At 42.0% G+C, this 17,942-nt stretch overlaps 1 protein-coding gene across 1 annotated transcript; it reads right to left on the bottom strand.

Annotated features, from left to right (window-relative positions):
• Positions 1-16,210: 16,210 nt before the first annotated feature.
• Positions 16,211-16,558, bottom strand: LOC128707309 (40S ribosomal protein S12, mitochondrial). The gene has a single exon (XM_053802261.1). The coding sequence runs from the start codon at positions 16,541-16,543 to the stop codon at positions 16,211-16,213; it is 333 nt and encodes a 110-aa protein (XP_053658236.1). The 5' UTR covers positions 16,544-16,558.
• Positions 16,559-17,942: the final 1,384 nt, after the last annotated feature.

Genomic DNA, 17,942 nt, shown 5'->3' with positions numbered 1-17,942 from the left:
TAAATCTACTGCCTGCCTTTATTGTTTGTTTGCCAAATTTCCGCCATGTGAAACCCTTTCTAGAAAGAGACAGTCCATTGCACCGAAGTGTTACCCTCCTGTAGGACCCGTTCCAACAACAAGCTTGGAAGCATTTTCCTCCCTCGAGTTGCACCCTTTACTTTCTCGACCAATCCCGGTAAGGGCGAATGCGGGGTTAGGCACTGGATGAGAACGGTTCGCAATTCCTTCTTCCACAGCTTCCACATCGTTTCCCTTTTTGGCTTTCTTCTTTCAGAACCGTACGCAAAAAGAGGGTTGCATCCCTGTGCTGCTAACCCTGCCATTCAAACACCGCCGTAAGCACGCGCTTTGTTTACAATAGCAGGCCGTTGGAAAATGGATGCATTCGTTTCACACCAATACACTTTCTTCTACGCGCACCCACACATGCACGTACGCACAGGTAGAGAAGATGGGGAGAATGAAGAAATGAAGGAACATTTGGCCACAGTTGTAGAAAGGGTTCGGAATGAAGATGCACTTGAGCCCAAAAGGATAGGAAACTAAACAAAATCGCGCCGGCTTCCCTTTCGAGAACCGGAATCGGAACAGTTAGGTTTTTGGGCCGGTGAACAAATGTGAAAGAGTGAGACGGCACCAATGGTAGCCATGGCGACTACACCGTCTCACCGTCACTGCGGAAATCGTTTTGTCTGCCAAAGTTGCTTCCGCATTGCCACGAAAGGGATGGCCCAGGAACGGATGGGTGAATGGATTAATCAATATGATGGCGCAGCACCACGATTATTGATGGTTGCATTATTGGATGGGTTTTTCGGTACGGTCATAATGATGGCAGAGGTATGTAATAGAATTGAGAATTTAATTAACGATATGTAGCGTAAATATGTTGTGCCTGTTGTGTTTCTGTGCAGGCAAAGGAAGGAATAATCGTGGGGTTTGTACACGTTAATTAATATAGGAAGAAGTATGTGATATTGATGTATATAACGCAGTGAACTAGTTCCACGAGTTTGAACTATTGGAGTTCTGCGTGTCTATCAACATTGTTCCAAGAATTGTCTGACATATTTTAACAGAGTTTTCCCACATTTTTTGCAGGTTTTCCTTGGATTGTTCTACACTTTTCATGGGTCTTTGCATAGTTTACCTGCGAATTTCCTTTAGCCATTCGCAAGATTTTTAATAAGTATAAGCAGGAATTCTCAGAGATATTATGTGCGTTTCAGCAAGATTTTGGTACACTTTTCATTAAAGTTTGTGTTGGTGTTACAATTATCTTTTATTGGATTTCCCTAAAAGTTCTTCAAGAATTTCTGCAGTTTACCAGCAATTTTCCCTGTATTTTCCGAACTTTTCTTCGGGGCCTTTGGGGACCCAGTTTAAGGACAGATTTTAACGCAATTATCATTAGGAACTACCGACAGTGTGCCAAGGGGCTCACCACATTTGCTTTGGCCGTTCTCATTAAATATTGAAGCATGGAGAGAGCTGTAAAAGGATGGTTGTTTTCAAGTATCTTGAATATTGAGTTTTAAAATTTTTTTCCTTATAATATCTCGCACATAACCTCTGCCATGCATTTATCAGATCCTTTGTATAAAATATCGTTTATTTTAACTTAGGGCAGTAGTTTTTACTGCTCCTTTTGCTTCCATTTTTAAAATAGTATTGAATGAATGATCCCTAAAGATATCTGTACACATTACTGCAAAGATACCCACAATATGGACATTAATATAATGAACATCCTCTGTCCTTTGTGGCGTAATAAATAGCATAAAATGCACTAATAAAACCGAATACCTAAATGATAGGCTATGTTTGCGTTATTTAAGGAAATAAACTCTTCGAAAGCCAAACAAATGCACTTTCAGCTCAAGCTGTACCGTATGATCAAGTATTTCCAAGAGATCGTGTATATTCAAGATATCTTTTTATTCAGAACGACGAGACTATTTGATAAATTGATCTCCAGATCGTTCAATAATTAACTTTCAATATTGGTAATTATATTGGTAATTCATCATTTATGTGAGAGATTTCAATGGACATTAACGCGACTTTCAGGGGTTGCAGATAAGTAAAATGCAAACATAATTTTTGTAATAGCAAATTTTAAAACTGGACATATGTTTAATACTTTTCCATTTCAATCATATTAATGCAATAGAATTACTGAAATAGAAAATGCCGGCCAATTATTGCTTTCTAAAAGTAATGAAAGGAAGCCTTTATTTCCATTTCTCAGCAATCATACGATGGAACTAATGCGGAAATATGCACAAAAACAGTTCAGCTCATCCAAAGGAGGTGTGTCCTTGCTGAATTCTATCCCGTGTTGAGAGTCGCACGCAGCGAACTCAGGCGCAAGAGCAGTTAAGCCAGCGCGGGCCACGCGTACATTCGCCCTGACCTCGACCCGGCTTGTGAAAGGGTGCGAAAAGAGAGCTGGGAAACAACCCAACATCCCCGTGTCACCGACCATTCGACCTCGAACTGTGGGAGCATGGTTTAATGTTTTAAGGCAATGGCAGCACCTTTGAAAACGCCTCAACTAAACGCTGCCCATAAGCTGAGGCAAACGAATCCCTGCACCACATTTGGCGTGCCCATCAATTATGCGAAATACCGATACACCGGAGGGGAAAGGTCAGTTCGCGACCCGCTTTCAATTTTTGCTAAACGAACTGTAGGTTTGGTTTAGCGAAATAATATTTTTCCACTCGTCTCTTCCTTTGTCCCCGGGGAAAGGGATGACCGGACAGTAATTGTGCGCAGGTAAGATGTCTTACACGACTTCGCATTGATCGGCCATGGAAAAGGATTTGCAGATCCAGTTCGATCGAGCCAAAGGGGTTTTATGTGGGAAAGTGTCCAGTCGGCAACACCCACGGATCGGCCAATTTGCTTAGACGCGCTGGGCCGTGTGATTTTCCATTGCCAAAAATGGGACAAAAGCGAGGAACTTGTACCTAATTAACGGCATCATTGTTGGGAGGCATTTCGGGTTAAAAAAATGGTGTAAGTGAAGGAATCCACACGCCCGTGTGAAGTGGTTCTTGCTCTTTGCTACTTTTGGGTGGGAAAGACAACTGGTCTAACTGGGGAAAATATTAATTTTTCACATACCGTGAGAAGACCGTGACAGTGACGGAGAAGTTTCTTGTAGCACAAACCATTCTAGTTTAAAGTAAATTGTAGCATAATTTCCTGGTTTAAATTAGAACCACTAGGAATTTCTTGTGTTTTTATTTGCGGTTTCTCAAAAAACAATGTCGAGAAGCTGGATTATCTTCTAATTTGTTGGACCTCGTACCATATGATAGAAACAGTCGTACATTAACTACGGTATTGTTTAGTTCCAAAAATATAAAAGATTGAAAAGGGACCGGACTAGTTAAATTGACCGATCTGGTTGTTAATAGTTAATGTTTTCTATTACAGTCGACCCTCACTAGTTGGGTTTATTTTCTCTGGATTTACTCGACGGTAGGCACCTCAATAGTGGGGTTGCACCAAAGTGTATGAAGACCAGGTGATCTCATAGCCTGTTTTTTAAACCAAAGTTGAGTGTCACATTTGACAGAACGGGTGAAAACATTGACACACACACGCATCCTTATGCGACATGACGGTAAAATATACAACCAAAGCATACAGTTAACGTACAGTAAGGTAGTGAATCCTTGTTATAAGATGTTCAAATATCCGTTTTCTTGTTTGTAACGCAATATACACACACATAGATACCACGCACACAGATACACCTTAAAACCTTGATGAAGCAATCAACGGCTACTACGGCTCCTAAGTAATTTGTACCAGTTTTCTTACCGTTTTTGTACCAGTGCTGTCAAAATCTGATTTTTTTTTCTGGGGATAGTTGTCAATTTACATGGGAAGAGACCACCAGGTCTTCATACACTTTGGAGTGCGATCGCACAGAGACCCAACCAGTGAGGTTCGGCTGTATTATTCCCTTTTCTCATTAATTAAGAACGAACGAAGGATTGAATTTCCTGTTGCTGGTGCAACATATAACGGTAGGAAGCATAAATATGTGCATAATGAACAGAACCCATGCTTCAAAAATGTTTCAAAATCACTTTTACAAACAAAACCTTAACATTTTTTAACTTTACCAACCGTTCATCAACCGTTGACTCGTGACTTCAGGTTCAAGGTAAATAGAAAAAAAAAGATTCGTTTGATTATTTGCCACCAAGAAGATCGAAGTAGGCCGTGCGGTGCGTCGTTTTGCAATACAAGCAAAGGAAACCGGACCGGCCGGTCTATTTGTGTTGCACTTCTTCCAGTTTTTCCTTGCTTTTTACATCTGTGGCGAGAACGTTCGACTTTCTACGCCGGCCTGTTTTGGTGGATTGGTGTTTAAGAGTTTACTTCCGGAGTCCTTCGGGCTGTTGCAACCCCGCGAACAGCAGTTGAACAGAAGCACCGGTTACAGGTTGGTCCTCCGGGGGTGGTTTTTTTTCGGTAGATTTAAGCTTGTTGAAAAAGCAACCAGACACATTGTTCCACATGGCAACGTGGCATGAAGGAGAGGATTTTGCCTTACTGCTTGAAGGGAAAGAAAAGCCACAAGACCACATCTTGAACAACCTGTGCCAAAGCGTTTCCATCCGTGTGGACCCGTGGCATACCGTAAAACCGTACGCTGATCTCTTCCTCAAACAATTAGCGGTACAAGGATGTGCCACAAAACAAAACAAAAGAGAAAGGGAGCGAGAGATGAGGAAAGCGATAGAACAAAACGCCCTGTCCAGCTTATTTTGTAAGCACAAAGCGTATGAAGATGGAAAATGGTGAGCACCTTTCGCATTCAAATTACAACTGGTCCGCTAACCGGAAGCGGACAGTTTGGTCGCGTGAGCAACTTCCCGTCAACAGGAACCCAGGCCGTTTGCGCAGGGGTTTTCCATTTTGCTGTTGCTGTTGTTATCCTTTCCACTAAGAAAGCTTTGTTGTACACCGCAACTCCCGTACTACTAATTGCCGTAAATCCTATTAGACCTTCCGTTGCCTGGTTTCGCTTCCTGCGGACTGATAACAAAACCATCCTTTCCAGTCAGCTCCGTACGTACCGAAATCGGATTTACTGTGTTCCGTTTTTTTTTTCATTTTTTGTTTCGGCAGTATTCAAAACTCGGTTACCAAGCAGGGCGAGGCTTTTTTTTCGTGGTAAGAATAGTTTTTATGAATGAATTTTCCCCCATTCGCTATCGTGCTGTGGCCATCTTTCCGTTCCGTTTGATCACGCTTCGGACGTGATGAAGTACGGGAAGATACGGGTACTGGTGGTTATTATCGTTATTAGTGACACACGCACTGCGGGCAAAAGAGACAAGAAGGTTTGAAGGTGCAAGAGTCCCCGATTCAGTTCATGCACAGAAAAAGGATTCGTCGGTAGGATTAACGAATGCATCCGTGCAATATGAATGATTGTGTGCGATTCAAGAGAAGGTACCGAATATTCGGTTATTTTGGCTTCATAATGCTAAAATTGCACTCAGAAGCAGCCCCGTACTGGCCGATCGATGAACCATCGCGATCAGTTACTTTTCCAGCAGAAGGATTAGGCAGCATTTCTGGCACGGAACGTTTCACCTTCACCTGACCGTTTGATGCACGGTACCATCTGGTTAGTTTGGACTCGGTTTGGTGGAATACTGGAATGGTACAGGGTGGAAAGACATTTGAAACCTAATGATGGACTGTACTTACTTTTTAGTGACATGTGGTCTACGGGCATCATTTTCCGGCAGATAATCCTACAGGTAAACGATAGAAGAGAATATTTTGATGGTGGAAAGACGTTACAGCCAAAACATTCCTACGATAAACTCTAGTGTTGTGGTTAATCAATCCTTTGAGAAGCATCATTCAGATAAATCGTTAGTGAGGTGTCTTCCAAATAAGGAATCGACTCTAAAAATATTAATGAATCGTCAGAGCAGTGGCAGAACAAGCTCCTTGGAGGTCGTTTGCAAAATGGTTCGGAACCCTTGACAGCTGTGACAATTTCTTTGGGCCATACCTTAGTAATATCTGCCATTAATCTTTGAGAATCCATGAATTTTTGGCATATTCATATTCATTTGATATATTTTCATTCAGTTCAACAATTTAATCAGATTCTAGAATCTAAATCCGATACACCAAACTCCCAATAGATTCATTTTCATTAGCCCGGAAGAGTATTGCCGATGGAGGATTGAGGGTTATAAACTTTATTAAAACATTGAACGATTTGATCATAGCCGATGGGCTCTGGAAATCCCTATATCTCCATATCATATACATTTGTGTGCAGTAATATGGCTGATTTCAAGAGCCATGTAATCATCATAGCTCGGAGTTTTACTTTTAATACTTTAAATCAAGAAAAACGATTGCTGGAGTTCATCTACAATAGGTTAATATGTATAGAGATGCTGCTCTCATTGGACATCATCTCAAAACATCCAAAAACAAATTGATTCGTGGATTGTTTCAAAAGTTAAGTTAATTTTTGGACTAGTAATTCGGTATTTGATAGAAACATGGCCAATATACATTATTTGCGATAATTTATAACATGGGTGAGTCATTACTGACCTTTACCTAGATCCAAAGCCAAAGATTAATTAAGAAAAGTATAATTCAATACGCGTTCAAACTCACAGTAGACTATCCCGTATGTCTATCCCACCAAATATACTGACACCATTTTGTATAGGAAGCAATCCTAAACATACATAAAAATGTTCGTTTCGTCACACATTGAACATTGGAGTTTTAATAAATACACTCTAACTTCTTCGTACAGCCGCAACAGCACTCTTCGCCCCAAAAACGGCACACGATAAACAACAACACTCGAAGGTGCACAACGGAACAGCGGTTCAAGCGGTTCCACCGACAGGCCAAGGCCGCAAACGGTTCAGCACCAGCGAATGTGCGAATAAAGACGACTAAGGTAGCCATTTTCCCACCCGCCATTCGGCCAAACGGTGACAGTTCTAACTGTACATTCGCATCACCTTTTCCGTATTCCGGTACGGTTTCCTCAATACCTGCCTACTCGCCGGATGACCTTTCACCACGCACCGCGCATCACTACCTCCATCCATCCATCCACCACCAGGCCAGTCAGTCAACCCTTTTTGTCCCTGAAGCTGGAGCTATGAAGCCCGGGAAGGGTTTTCGTTTGTACACGACCGTGAGGTAGATGCCTTGCGGGGCTTGCATGTGTTTGCATTTGGTTGCCTGCACACGCGCACACCGTTTTGGGAACCGCAATAAAGATCCTTTTTTGCTTTCATTTTTGCTTGCTTCTCGATTGTCGCATATTTATGGCATAGTTACACCGGGACGTGGGCTGCTGCAAGTTGGCACTCGATCGGCCGGTGGGCACTAAGGTACTCGACTCTTGGTTAGGCCCTAATGGTTAATCCTTTGCCCGAGAGGCACGATCAAATATTGGACGCAAAATGTCAACTCGATTTTTGATTTACCGCTTCATCTGCATCCGTGCCGCAGCACCGTCAACCGTGGAACGTCCTTTCCTTTCGGCCCAACGGTTCTTACCGGACGCGCCATGGGAAAGTACGATTAACTGCAGTTAGGACGCAAAGGGATGCAAAAAAAAAAACCACCGTTAGGTGTTCGATCAAAAGGCTGGGAAAACAGGGGCCTGTACGTTGACGAACGATTGAATGCCCTGAAGAGGATTAATATCCATAAAATGTCACCTTGCTCCTTTCACTATCCAGATTGTGTCTATTTGTTCACACTAGAATAGAAGAAAGTTTATACCCGGAAAAAAATACTGGGAAGGTGTTGGCGAAGGTTTGATTAGCTTTTGGCACCTTTTTTTTAGCTAAACAATGGATTGCGGATGGATTTGTGACGATCAGTCTCCGCCAGTACCGTTGATTGATTCATAAGCGTCGTTTTTGATCGAGCTTAATGTTTCTTTTAATCGTTTCGAGGTGCAAAAAGGTGCAAATGTAATCCAAAAAGTTGAACTTGATGTTCAAAGCAAACAAAGACAAACAAAAATAGTAAAATTGTAGTTGAAAGTTTTAAAGTCCTGTAATAAAGAAAGGAATATTGTAACAAGGAATAAAACAGATTACAATCAATAAACGAAAGGAAACAAAAGTATAACAAATGTATAACAGCAAATAGGAAAATAATAACTACACGTTGAAATCGAAGTAAAAATTAAAGTTTATGTAAGAGTGAAAAACAAAACAAAAACTCGCTGATATTACTAAAAAAGAATAAAATTCAAACAGAAACATCAAACGAAATGAAGTAAATTAATTAAGCGACAAAAGTTCTTTCGCTATAGCTTCAATAACATCTCATCAACAAAGCAGAATGAAAAAGAAAGAACTTTAATTAGCCTTAAATCAGCGGGCAACATTTGCAGTTAATTTTCGACCGAAAAGGACACTACAAAGTAACAGAAGTAAGATGAACAGGGCTTTCCCTTGCTTTCTTCGGAAGTGTTTTGCGAGATGACAAATTGCTCGTTCTGTCTGTTCGTCGATCATTCATCATTCGGAAACAGCGTGGCAGCGTCCACCACGGCCGAAGCCAAAACAAGGAAAGGATTCTGTCTTCCCGGAACTGTTGAGTGAAGTTGCATCGGTTTGTTTATTGTCGTTACTATTGCTTTACGTCTTTGGTCTTTGTGTGTGTGTGTGTGTGTTCATATCCTTTTTCCGCTTTCGTTTGCTTCATGGGATGGGCTTAATGATTTTCTTATTTTTGTCAGCGATTATAGTGTCTGTAGAAATTAGAGAAACATCTGCATGCGTGTGCTGCGCGAAGGAAACTCCACACAATGTCCACACTCTCCGGTAGAGACAGCAGCGCAGCATTGCAGAACGAACCATTTTTCATCTTGAAATCCCCTGTCGGATGCGCATTGGCCGCTGTGGGGTGTGGAAGGGTTCGTGCCCGATGGGCGTTTGTTTATTTGATCGCGGGTTTAAAGTTCTGCAAATGGCAAAGGCAAACAGACGGGCCGGTATAAACCCGGTGCAGAACGAGCATGATGATTGGAAGAAAAATAAACCATCAATCCACTTGAGGCAGTGGAACTGGACAGCTTGTGCAAAGGAATGGTTTGGCTCGTGCTGACTGGCTGGTCTGACACACTGTTTATAGGACGGTCGGTAAAAGGATACTTTGTCTTGCGTTGGAATGGCTGATCGTGGTATACGATCACGTGCCCGAATGATTTTTGGGAGAGGAAATAATCACGGAAGTTCTAGTGGCGACATGTACAAATAAACGGTCCGGATCTTAACAGGGAGACGAAGGATTACCAATTTCTTCGAAGGTGAAGTCATACAAACATCATTTGGTATAACGAGTGTGTTAATTGATGAACTCTCGTGCCGTATGTGAGGTTACTCGATGTTGAAGATCAATAGCAAACCTTCATTGAGGATAATATCAGGACGAAGCAAGAGAATAGCTTAGAATTAATTTACACAACCTGCGAGATTACATTACTTGATTTTTTTGTGAACAGAATAAGTATTGTCACAACAAATAGAACAATCTAGCTGTTAATCGGTGAGTATAACCTTCCAACTAATAGCTAAAACACATTGGATGTCAACATGCATTTGTTCGTCCATTTCTTCATTATCAACACTAATCACAAATTGTATCTCCTCAGGAAAAACAATGCGAAAAAAGACACACAGGTAAAGCTTTATATTGGACCATTGGACAATGAGCTCTTCCGTGTGTAGAGCTAATACTTTTGCCCACCACAAAGCCGTGCGGCGTCAGCGAACCACCGTTCCAACCATTGCCTTCCGCAATCTTCCGGACCCGTCCGACTTCGAATAGCACAAGAGATAACATGGGTAAAACTGGATCACAGAAGCTTTTTGCATTGCAAATGATCAATTATCCGTCTTTAGATGCACATCGCACTTCGCGCTAAGACGCACCGAAGGATCGAGGAGCACCCTCCGGTTGAGTTAATCCGGTGTTTGAAGTGTTGTGATGCATACAGTTTGCTACCTTCCCAAAATCTTTGCAAACCTGCAGTTGAGCTGCGCAGGTCTCGTACAATGCTTTTCCGAATGCCGTTGATCTTGGTTGATCCTTGCCCTCTCGTGGTATCGTGGTCGTGGTGTACCATTTGTCAACCAGCTTTGCGAAACAAAAACGACGGAACGGGTCGTGAAACTGCTGCTCCGCGGTAAGGAGATCACACAAAGATCCTTAGCCACGGGCTTACCGACTACCATTTCTTGTCGAAACCGCATCCTTGGAATTGGAAGATTGAGATGTCCATTTTTTTTTTTGTTCGGTGGGGACATCTTCCGGCCAAGCTGCCATTCACCGCAGATCATAGCGTGGGAAGCAACGAAGCGTACAGTTCTTTTGCTTTGCGAGCGGAACAGAATGCTTCCGAATGGGCAGAAAACAGTTCCTCCAGTCCGGAAACAAGTACCTGCCGACCCACCGGTGGACGATCAATGCGCCTTTGCAGATGAAAGACCGGTAGCCGGTGCGACACAAGGCTGGTACAATCGATCAATCATACATCTAGGGTTGAGGTGCTGTTGCAGAATAGCATCCAACCACACGGAGATAATTTGCAAATTCCTTTCCCCATTCCGGACGGAAGTCGCGTAACAAATTGTGGCGACCACCTAGGCGGGCCAGCCCTCAACGGGAAAACCAGTACCGGTGGATCGCTTTCACCGCGCACATGGCCGCGGTGACTTCATAACGGGTTGTGCTAGAACAACTAATGGCTGGTAGAGACCATCGACCTGACGACCTGCTTCTAGTCCATCGTACCTTTCCCGGCTTGTTATGTAACAATGGTGGCGCCCTGCGCTCATTTCCACAAACAGCGAGTTAAATGGTAGAAATGTGCGCGCGGCAAATTGCACGTACGCACCGAAAAGCTGAAATGTGATTTCTCATTAGGAAATGTCCTTCGAGCGCGGTTCACCAGTTATATAACTGGGTTTTGTAATGTGCCCGCTTTGAAAGAGGTTTAATTATTATTGCGCTCATTATGGCATGCGCCGCTCGTGTACACAAAAGGAAACATTATATTTCGCTTTGAAATGCTAATTAGATTGTTTCGTTTAGGCCCAAGGCTCTACTTGGTCACGACTGATGTGGATTATTGATACCATTCAATTGTTTTATTCTCTTTTATATATGATTTTAGACTGTGGATGTCATTTACCATGGGCAGGTTTGTTAAAGATGGCCGGTACATTAATGTTTTAAAATAATTACATAAAATTAGATAAACTTCTTAATTAAATTCTACCAAATGGACCATTCCACAGTATTATAACGTCTAACTTCTGCGAAAAACAATCAAATCGCAAGTATGTTACAAAACAAACACCAAACCACACCCAACAAACAAACAGAAATTTCCACTGGATTGGATTGAATTAGATTTCTCAGCTAAGGTGTAAAATGCCTCAAAGAAAAGTACCGATAATTCACGTAATATTGCTGGTACAGTGTGGAAATGGAGCAAAAGCGAAGGAAAACTGGTAGAAAACCTGTGGAAAACTGGCAGACACTATGCTGAAAGCTGTGTTGGTGGAAATCTGTGGAACTCTCGTTCATAATCAATCATAACTCACGATGAACAGATATTTCGACGGTAAATGAATAATCTTCACGAAAGTGTTGAATGCAGATCTTTTGAGCACGTTCGGTTAAAGAATAAGTCATCTTGGGAAAATGGCGGCTGTTAATGCACTTGAGCTTGAGAGGATTTTCCCTCTACGGTCATGCGATTTCTGCTGAGCGTCCATCATTCGCGTGGTCTGTCGGAGAAGCTCGACGGGTAAGACCGTCACTACGAGAAATTATGCTTCTTTGACTTTTACTTGGTTCAAGATTTTTTTTAAGGAATCGTGCTATTAAAGGCCGATGTTAACTCATCCATTCCCTTGTACTTCCTACAATCACATAGTGACCCAGTCATCTTTGTTTCCTGATGTTCATCTAAATTGGGTCCGTTTAACTTTATCTTCTGTAGCTTTTATCAATCCAAAATATATTCGGTAAACGAGAAGCCTCTGGAATAAGAGAATCTAAACTGACTGTTGGATTTCTAGGGTTTGTGCATATGTCAAGTAATTGCAAATGCACTATGGTGGAATTAATTGCGTGAACCACAAATTAATCGCCAAATGAACTATAAGTACAATGTAATAAGCAGCACGCTAAGCGTGTGACATTGGTGTAAACAACCTGCCAGTGGCGGATTTAACGGTGGGCGGAGTAGGCGGTTGCCTAGGATCTCCCCAACCTAGAATAAGGGGCACAAACTATCATTCCACCCATGGCCACAAAAGGGAGCCACTGCCAACTGCACTATTTCAGAAGGTTCGGTCTCTTTCACTATCATCACCAAATCCCTGCAGTTACAGAGCTTTATCTTTATTGACTAAAGACTAGCTAGATGCAACTCTGGAACGTTATTTTAGTGTAGTTATGACGTTAATGCCATAGCTTTACTATTGTACATTCAGTTCACACAAACACTGTAAAAGTGAATAAAAAAAACCCAATCATTTGCACAGAAGAGATCAATTCTGCCTTTGTTGTTCTTCTGTTGATTGCCTCCTGATGAATTCACAGCAAGTTTGTAAACTTATTATTATAATTTCAATTATACCTCCGTCTTCGCTTCCTGTCATACTCTAAACTATTTCAAATTGTGTGAATTTTCTCGTAAAGACTAAAGCATTAGCATTAGCAGCAGTCGCATCTCAGATTGCCACAATCAGGCCATGAAATGTGACCCACAAAATTAACTAAAAACACCTAAACAACACGTGTAATTCAATCTAACAAACCTTCACTGCTTCTGAAACGTTAAGCCATAAAGCGGTTATCGATGCAGTGAACTCTTTTTGGCTAATACGCCACAAGCACACGAATGACGGTGCACAACTGACGGGTAAGCATGGTTCGAGCTGTTTGGAAAAGGTTAAAATCGATAGCACAACTACGTGCAAGATCGATCGTCCTGATTGCTAGCACAGCATGGTTCAACTCTAACACTTCAATATAAAAAAACTGAAACGCGAAAGCTTAGAAAGAGAAGGTGTGCAAACAAATGCATTCCATGCTGACGCCCACTTAGCGTGAACTTTGCATGCGTTTCCATGCTAAGATGCTTCTTGTTTCGTAGAATAGAATTCATCTCCACCGTAGAATGGCCACAAAAAAGATGCTCACTGCACACGGTGTCAAAACAAACAAATGCGTTTTATTCTTCTCTTTTTCCGAGTACGGTGCATAAGATACGACAAGGTGTCTTGCTCTTCTGGCAAAAAAAGCTCAAATCCTTCCTTTCCGTTTCGTTTGCTTATCCTTTGACACGATGGAAAGGATGGCTAGCAAAGAGTTTAATCACCGAACGGGTGCAAACGGTTGTGGTCGGATGTATGGCGAGTGTGTTAATCTCCTCGTATTGGCCACAATCGGCTAGCCTTTCGGTTGGTGATCGAATGGTGTATGCACGGCAGGACATCGTTTAGACAAAAAGAGCTTCTTGCCACTGTTGGCATCATTTCACAGAAAACCCTGTCACCTTAGCGTGTGGAAAGATTAGAGCTTCAGGCAACTTTTTGGGTTGCTGCAAGCAAATGGCTTTCTCACTGACCAAAAGAGCATTCGAATGACCATTTCTGCCTTAGTTTATCTGGCATGCAAAGGATATCTCTTCGTCCGTGTAACTCGTCCACGAAGATCGTGTAAAATGAAGCCTGTAAGTTGAGACACGACAAAAGGATGCTGTGTACAGACAGACATTATCCATTAGTGGTATCGATTAAAAAGCAGCTTCATATTCCTTATCAATTGAAAGTAGAATTTCAATGTTTGACGTTTAACTCGCCTATAACCATAAGATCGAAACTGTTCTGAAATGGTCGCCTTTTGAAAATTATAATATTTTTTGCAAAAAACCTTTTCTAGAGTGTGCCAGAGAGTTGATGTGGTGTGCACGGGCCTTTAATCTGCCTTTGATTGGGTTGAATACCAATATTCTATTAACCAAACTTAACAGGTTGAGCGTGTCTATCTAAAATACCTCAGCTGATCTGTTCAGATTAATCACCTGTGCTCCATACTATTTTGTGAGCAGGTCTGGAGTACCTCAAGGGACTTTGGACTGTTGTTATTCTCCATCTTCTTTAACTATGTAGCTACTGTAATCGCCAAGTGTAGCTGCCTACTGAGTGCAGACGACTTGCGGATATTTCTGCCCATCAAGATTGAAACTGACCGTGATATCATGCAAAAAAAAAAATCAATGATAACTTCTGCGATTAGTGTAATTAAAAATAACTATGTATCTCTATCGACAAATATTGTTGCGCGCTGAGGTACCACTGGAAAGATAATCCAATAACCTATAACTACACTCTTTTGAGTGAGGAGATGAACTGCGTAACTGAGATGACGTGATTGAGAAGTTGTTTTAGACAATATGCTAACGTTTAATACTCACTATAAACAACCGGCAAACAAAGCAAATAATCCGATCTATTTTAGAGTTTAATAGCGTCCTCCGGTGTCCGGTGTGCAAGCTTCTGGATAAATCGCATAGAATCAGTTCTGTGTCGTCTTTCGAAGTTGCCAAGTCGTAGTGTAACTGTTCCTCTTGACTACCGCACAAGTTGTCTGTTATTAGGTTTGTATGTTTATACGTAAACTTTTAACTGTAGAAATTGACGTCCCTAACTTATTGGCAAAATTAAACATTTATGCTTCAGAAAGAATAACAAAAAAACAGGCAATTTTTAACAGTGCCTCTACCGTATTAATACAAATTTTTGTTGTACACTTGCTAACGATCGCTCCTGTTTTATACAGCTACACGTTTGTTTAGTCTGTTGTTTCGTACACAAAACATCCCCCGAAGCCTAACCAAACATCAATTAAACCGTCTTGCTACACTACAGATTAGATTTTAATCCGCTCGTTATTGCCTCTCAATGCCATGCACCTTCTTGCTGACTGCCTAGAAGAGGGTTTTTTATGTTCTTCTCTGACAACAAACACCGCAAATGGCAAACTGACCATTCAATTGACTGGCATTTGTACAGTTTGCTTTTGTACTAGGATCCGTTTGGTAAATTTTCCGTTACCACCAAGAAGCCACAAAGTTACGTAGTAAAAGGTAGAAGAAAGCAACGCAAAACCTTTCGGGAAAGGGAAAGACTCAAAGACACGAACCCCCTCGTAAAAATGGCATAATCCACACATCCTTACCTTGCGATGCAACAATAGGCGCAACTCGTCGGTCAAGCCCAACACAGCGGATTGCGGATCGCATGGCATACACCTTCAAGAAAACCCTCTTTTGCTCCTTTTTTTCCACAGAATTGCACACCTTTTTCCTGACCATTGGCAAACTGGGACGGGGTTTGTTTGACCATTTTCCCTCGAGTACGGGTCAGCACACAAGCATTCCCTCTGCAATCGCTTTACAAAAATCTGACCCCTTTCATCCATTCGATCGTAACCGGTGGTGTGTGTGTGTGTGCGGCAAGCAGAACGATCATAAAAGTTGCAGCAAATTGTTATCCTTCAATGCTGCGTGCAGCTTTTCGTAATGATTTGCTAATTTTTGCTCAAACAATTACGGTACACACGCACCCAACACCCAACTCTTCTTCCCGGGATGCAGCATCTTTACTTCGCCCTTCACCGGGGAAAGTATTTTCATGCAAATGATGTTCCTTCTTCCATGCCATGGTACTGGCTTCCTTCGTACAGATGTGGTCAACCCGGTGGTAAGCCCAGGGTCCGTGAGTTCGACGGGTGCAAACACAACTTTCGTTCGGCTGCGTGAGTAAGCATCTTTCTTTCATCGAATTCCTTACGGACCGCTTGATGCGGTGTCTTGTTTGAGGTTCGTTTACTGTTTTACCGCAAGAAGCTTTCTTTCATTTCTGCACCATGACAACCCGTTGTGATGAAATTTAGGGGGAATTCCTTACTTCTTCCTAAAACGACAAAAATGCCAAATCTTCAAGTAAATCTTCATTTTAATGTACATACGCCTGTAATAGCATGGTATGTTGGTATGATGTACAAGTTTTATTCAACTCCGGACCCTACTTTACTACTCTCCACTTGTAAAAGTCTCCTCCATCCTCCATTCCAATTACTTCTGCTTAATCACGTGGGGCAGATCGTACTTGCCGCGTACACACTTAATCTTCACACCGGGCAAATCCTGGCAGCGCCCAACGCGCACCAGCACAATGTTGTGCTCCTGCAGGTTGTGTCCGATGCCGGGAATGTACGCCACTAGCTCCTTGCCGGTGGAAAGCCGCACCAGCACACACTTCCGGTTGGCGGAGTTTGGTTTCTTCGGTTTCTTGATCAGCGTCTTCAGCACGACACCCTTCGCGAACGGTTTTCCATCGAGCGGTTGGCGTGGCGGTCGCACCTTAAAGTGGGGCCCCGTTCGATGCATCTGGTTCAGGGTGGCCATCGTACTTCGCTGCAGGAACGATGAGATGGCTGTGAACGAATTAAGAAGCAAAAGAGAGAAAGAGAGAGAGAAAAGTAAAAAATATTAAAGGATCATGATACGATCGTGTTCAGATTGGCACGTGTTCGCTACGAGTGGGTGCGTGCGCACACGCGTTCTTTTATTTGTGCGGAGGACGCAGTCCATCGGTTGGTGTGAAGGTTCTTTATACAGGGAGCAGCTGTCTTTGCGAAGAAGGAAGCTGTGTGATTAATATCCGATAGCAAATTGGTCCTATTGAAGTATCAGAATAACTCTTTTGCTCAAGATGGTTCGGGTGACGTTTGCAGATTGTCGATGGAAGACATCATTTCCTTAACAATAAATTGATATACATCTTGCAATAAGGCAGATGCCTTGGATGTTGTTTGGTTTTCATTCACATAAAAACATTCTGATTAACTAAATTGTTCCTATTCGTGACAACCTGGTAGTAAAAAGTTAATACAAGTTCACTCACCACTGACCCAGTACAGACGGTATAAAATTTAAAACCAATCGTATTTTAAACAACATCAGATAGCAATTTAAAAGTGCCTTTTGTTCAAATTTCACTTCATCTTTCAATGATGATCTTTTTTATTGCATTTTTTGCTAAGTTTGTGTTATATGAAGCAGCAAAATGATGTATCAATTATGGCACCGATTTGCTTGTTAAAGGGAAGCTATAAAGTGGGAATGCTAAAATAAATCTAATAATAAATTCTTTCAATTTTACTGGAAGATTTTAGGAATCTTCTTCTTTATCGGCACACCAACCTCAAGAGGTCTAGAAGACCTGACATTTCTGACTTTCTGTGACCTTATTTACCCGTAGCTGGATAGTCAGTCCTGCGTACGGGGAGTATTGGTCCGAATGGGATTTCGGTACGGTCCGTTCGTGTGAAGACCATCGCCGCCTTCTTTATGCCACCGAGCCGCCCCATGAATAGCCGGGACAATTTTCAAATAAAAGGGGAAATGGTTAAGTTACTGCCTAAGGAGTTCATGTATTGCTACTCCAAATCGCATATGTTGAATGTTCGAATGCGCTTTTCTCTGAACAAAACTTTGTACATCGGTGGTCATAATTTCCGGGAAATTGGCATATTATCACAAATGTCCAAAAATGTCTGCATCGGCTACGACAATAACTCGATTGAAGTTTACAATTCAAAATACGATTGTTTTGTACAAGACGCTAATTGGAACTCGCGACAATGATATAAATAACTTAAAGAAAATATAGTTTAGGACGACATCCGGACATTTAGAAGAAAATTGCGGTAACCATCACCATAGTCCTCTTGAGATTTTAGTGCTATTGAAGAAAAAGATTCCCAATAAATTGCTAAAACAAATAAAATACTAGTGTTGGGCG

The sequence above is a fragment of the Anopheles marshallii genome, chromosome 2, assembly GCF_943734725.1.
Source record: "Anopheles marshallii chromosome 2, idAnoMarsDA_429_01, whole genome shotgun sequence".
NCBI classification, from domain to species: Eukaryota; Metazoa; Arthropoda; class Insecta; order Diptera; family Culicidae; genus Anopheles; species Anopheles marshallii.
The sequence above is the reverse complement of the archived record's forward strand: the minus strand, read 5'-3'. Positions and strand labels throughout refer to the sequence as shown.

Coding starts and splice junctions, on each gene's coding strand:
- LOC128707309 (XM_053802261.1), bottom strand. CDS start 16,543: ATGGCCACCCTGAACCAGATGCATCGAACGGGGCCCCACTTTAAGGTG.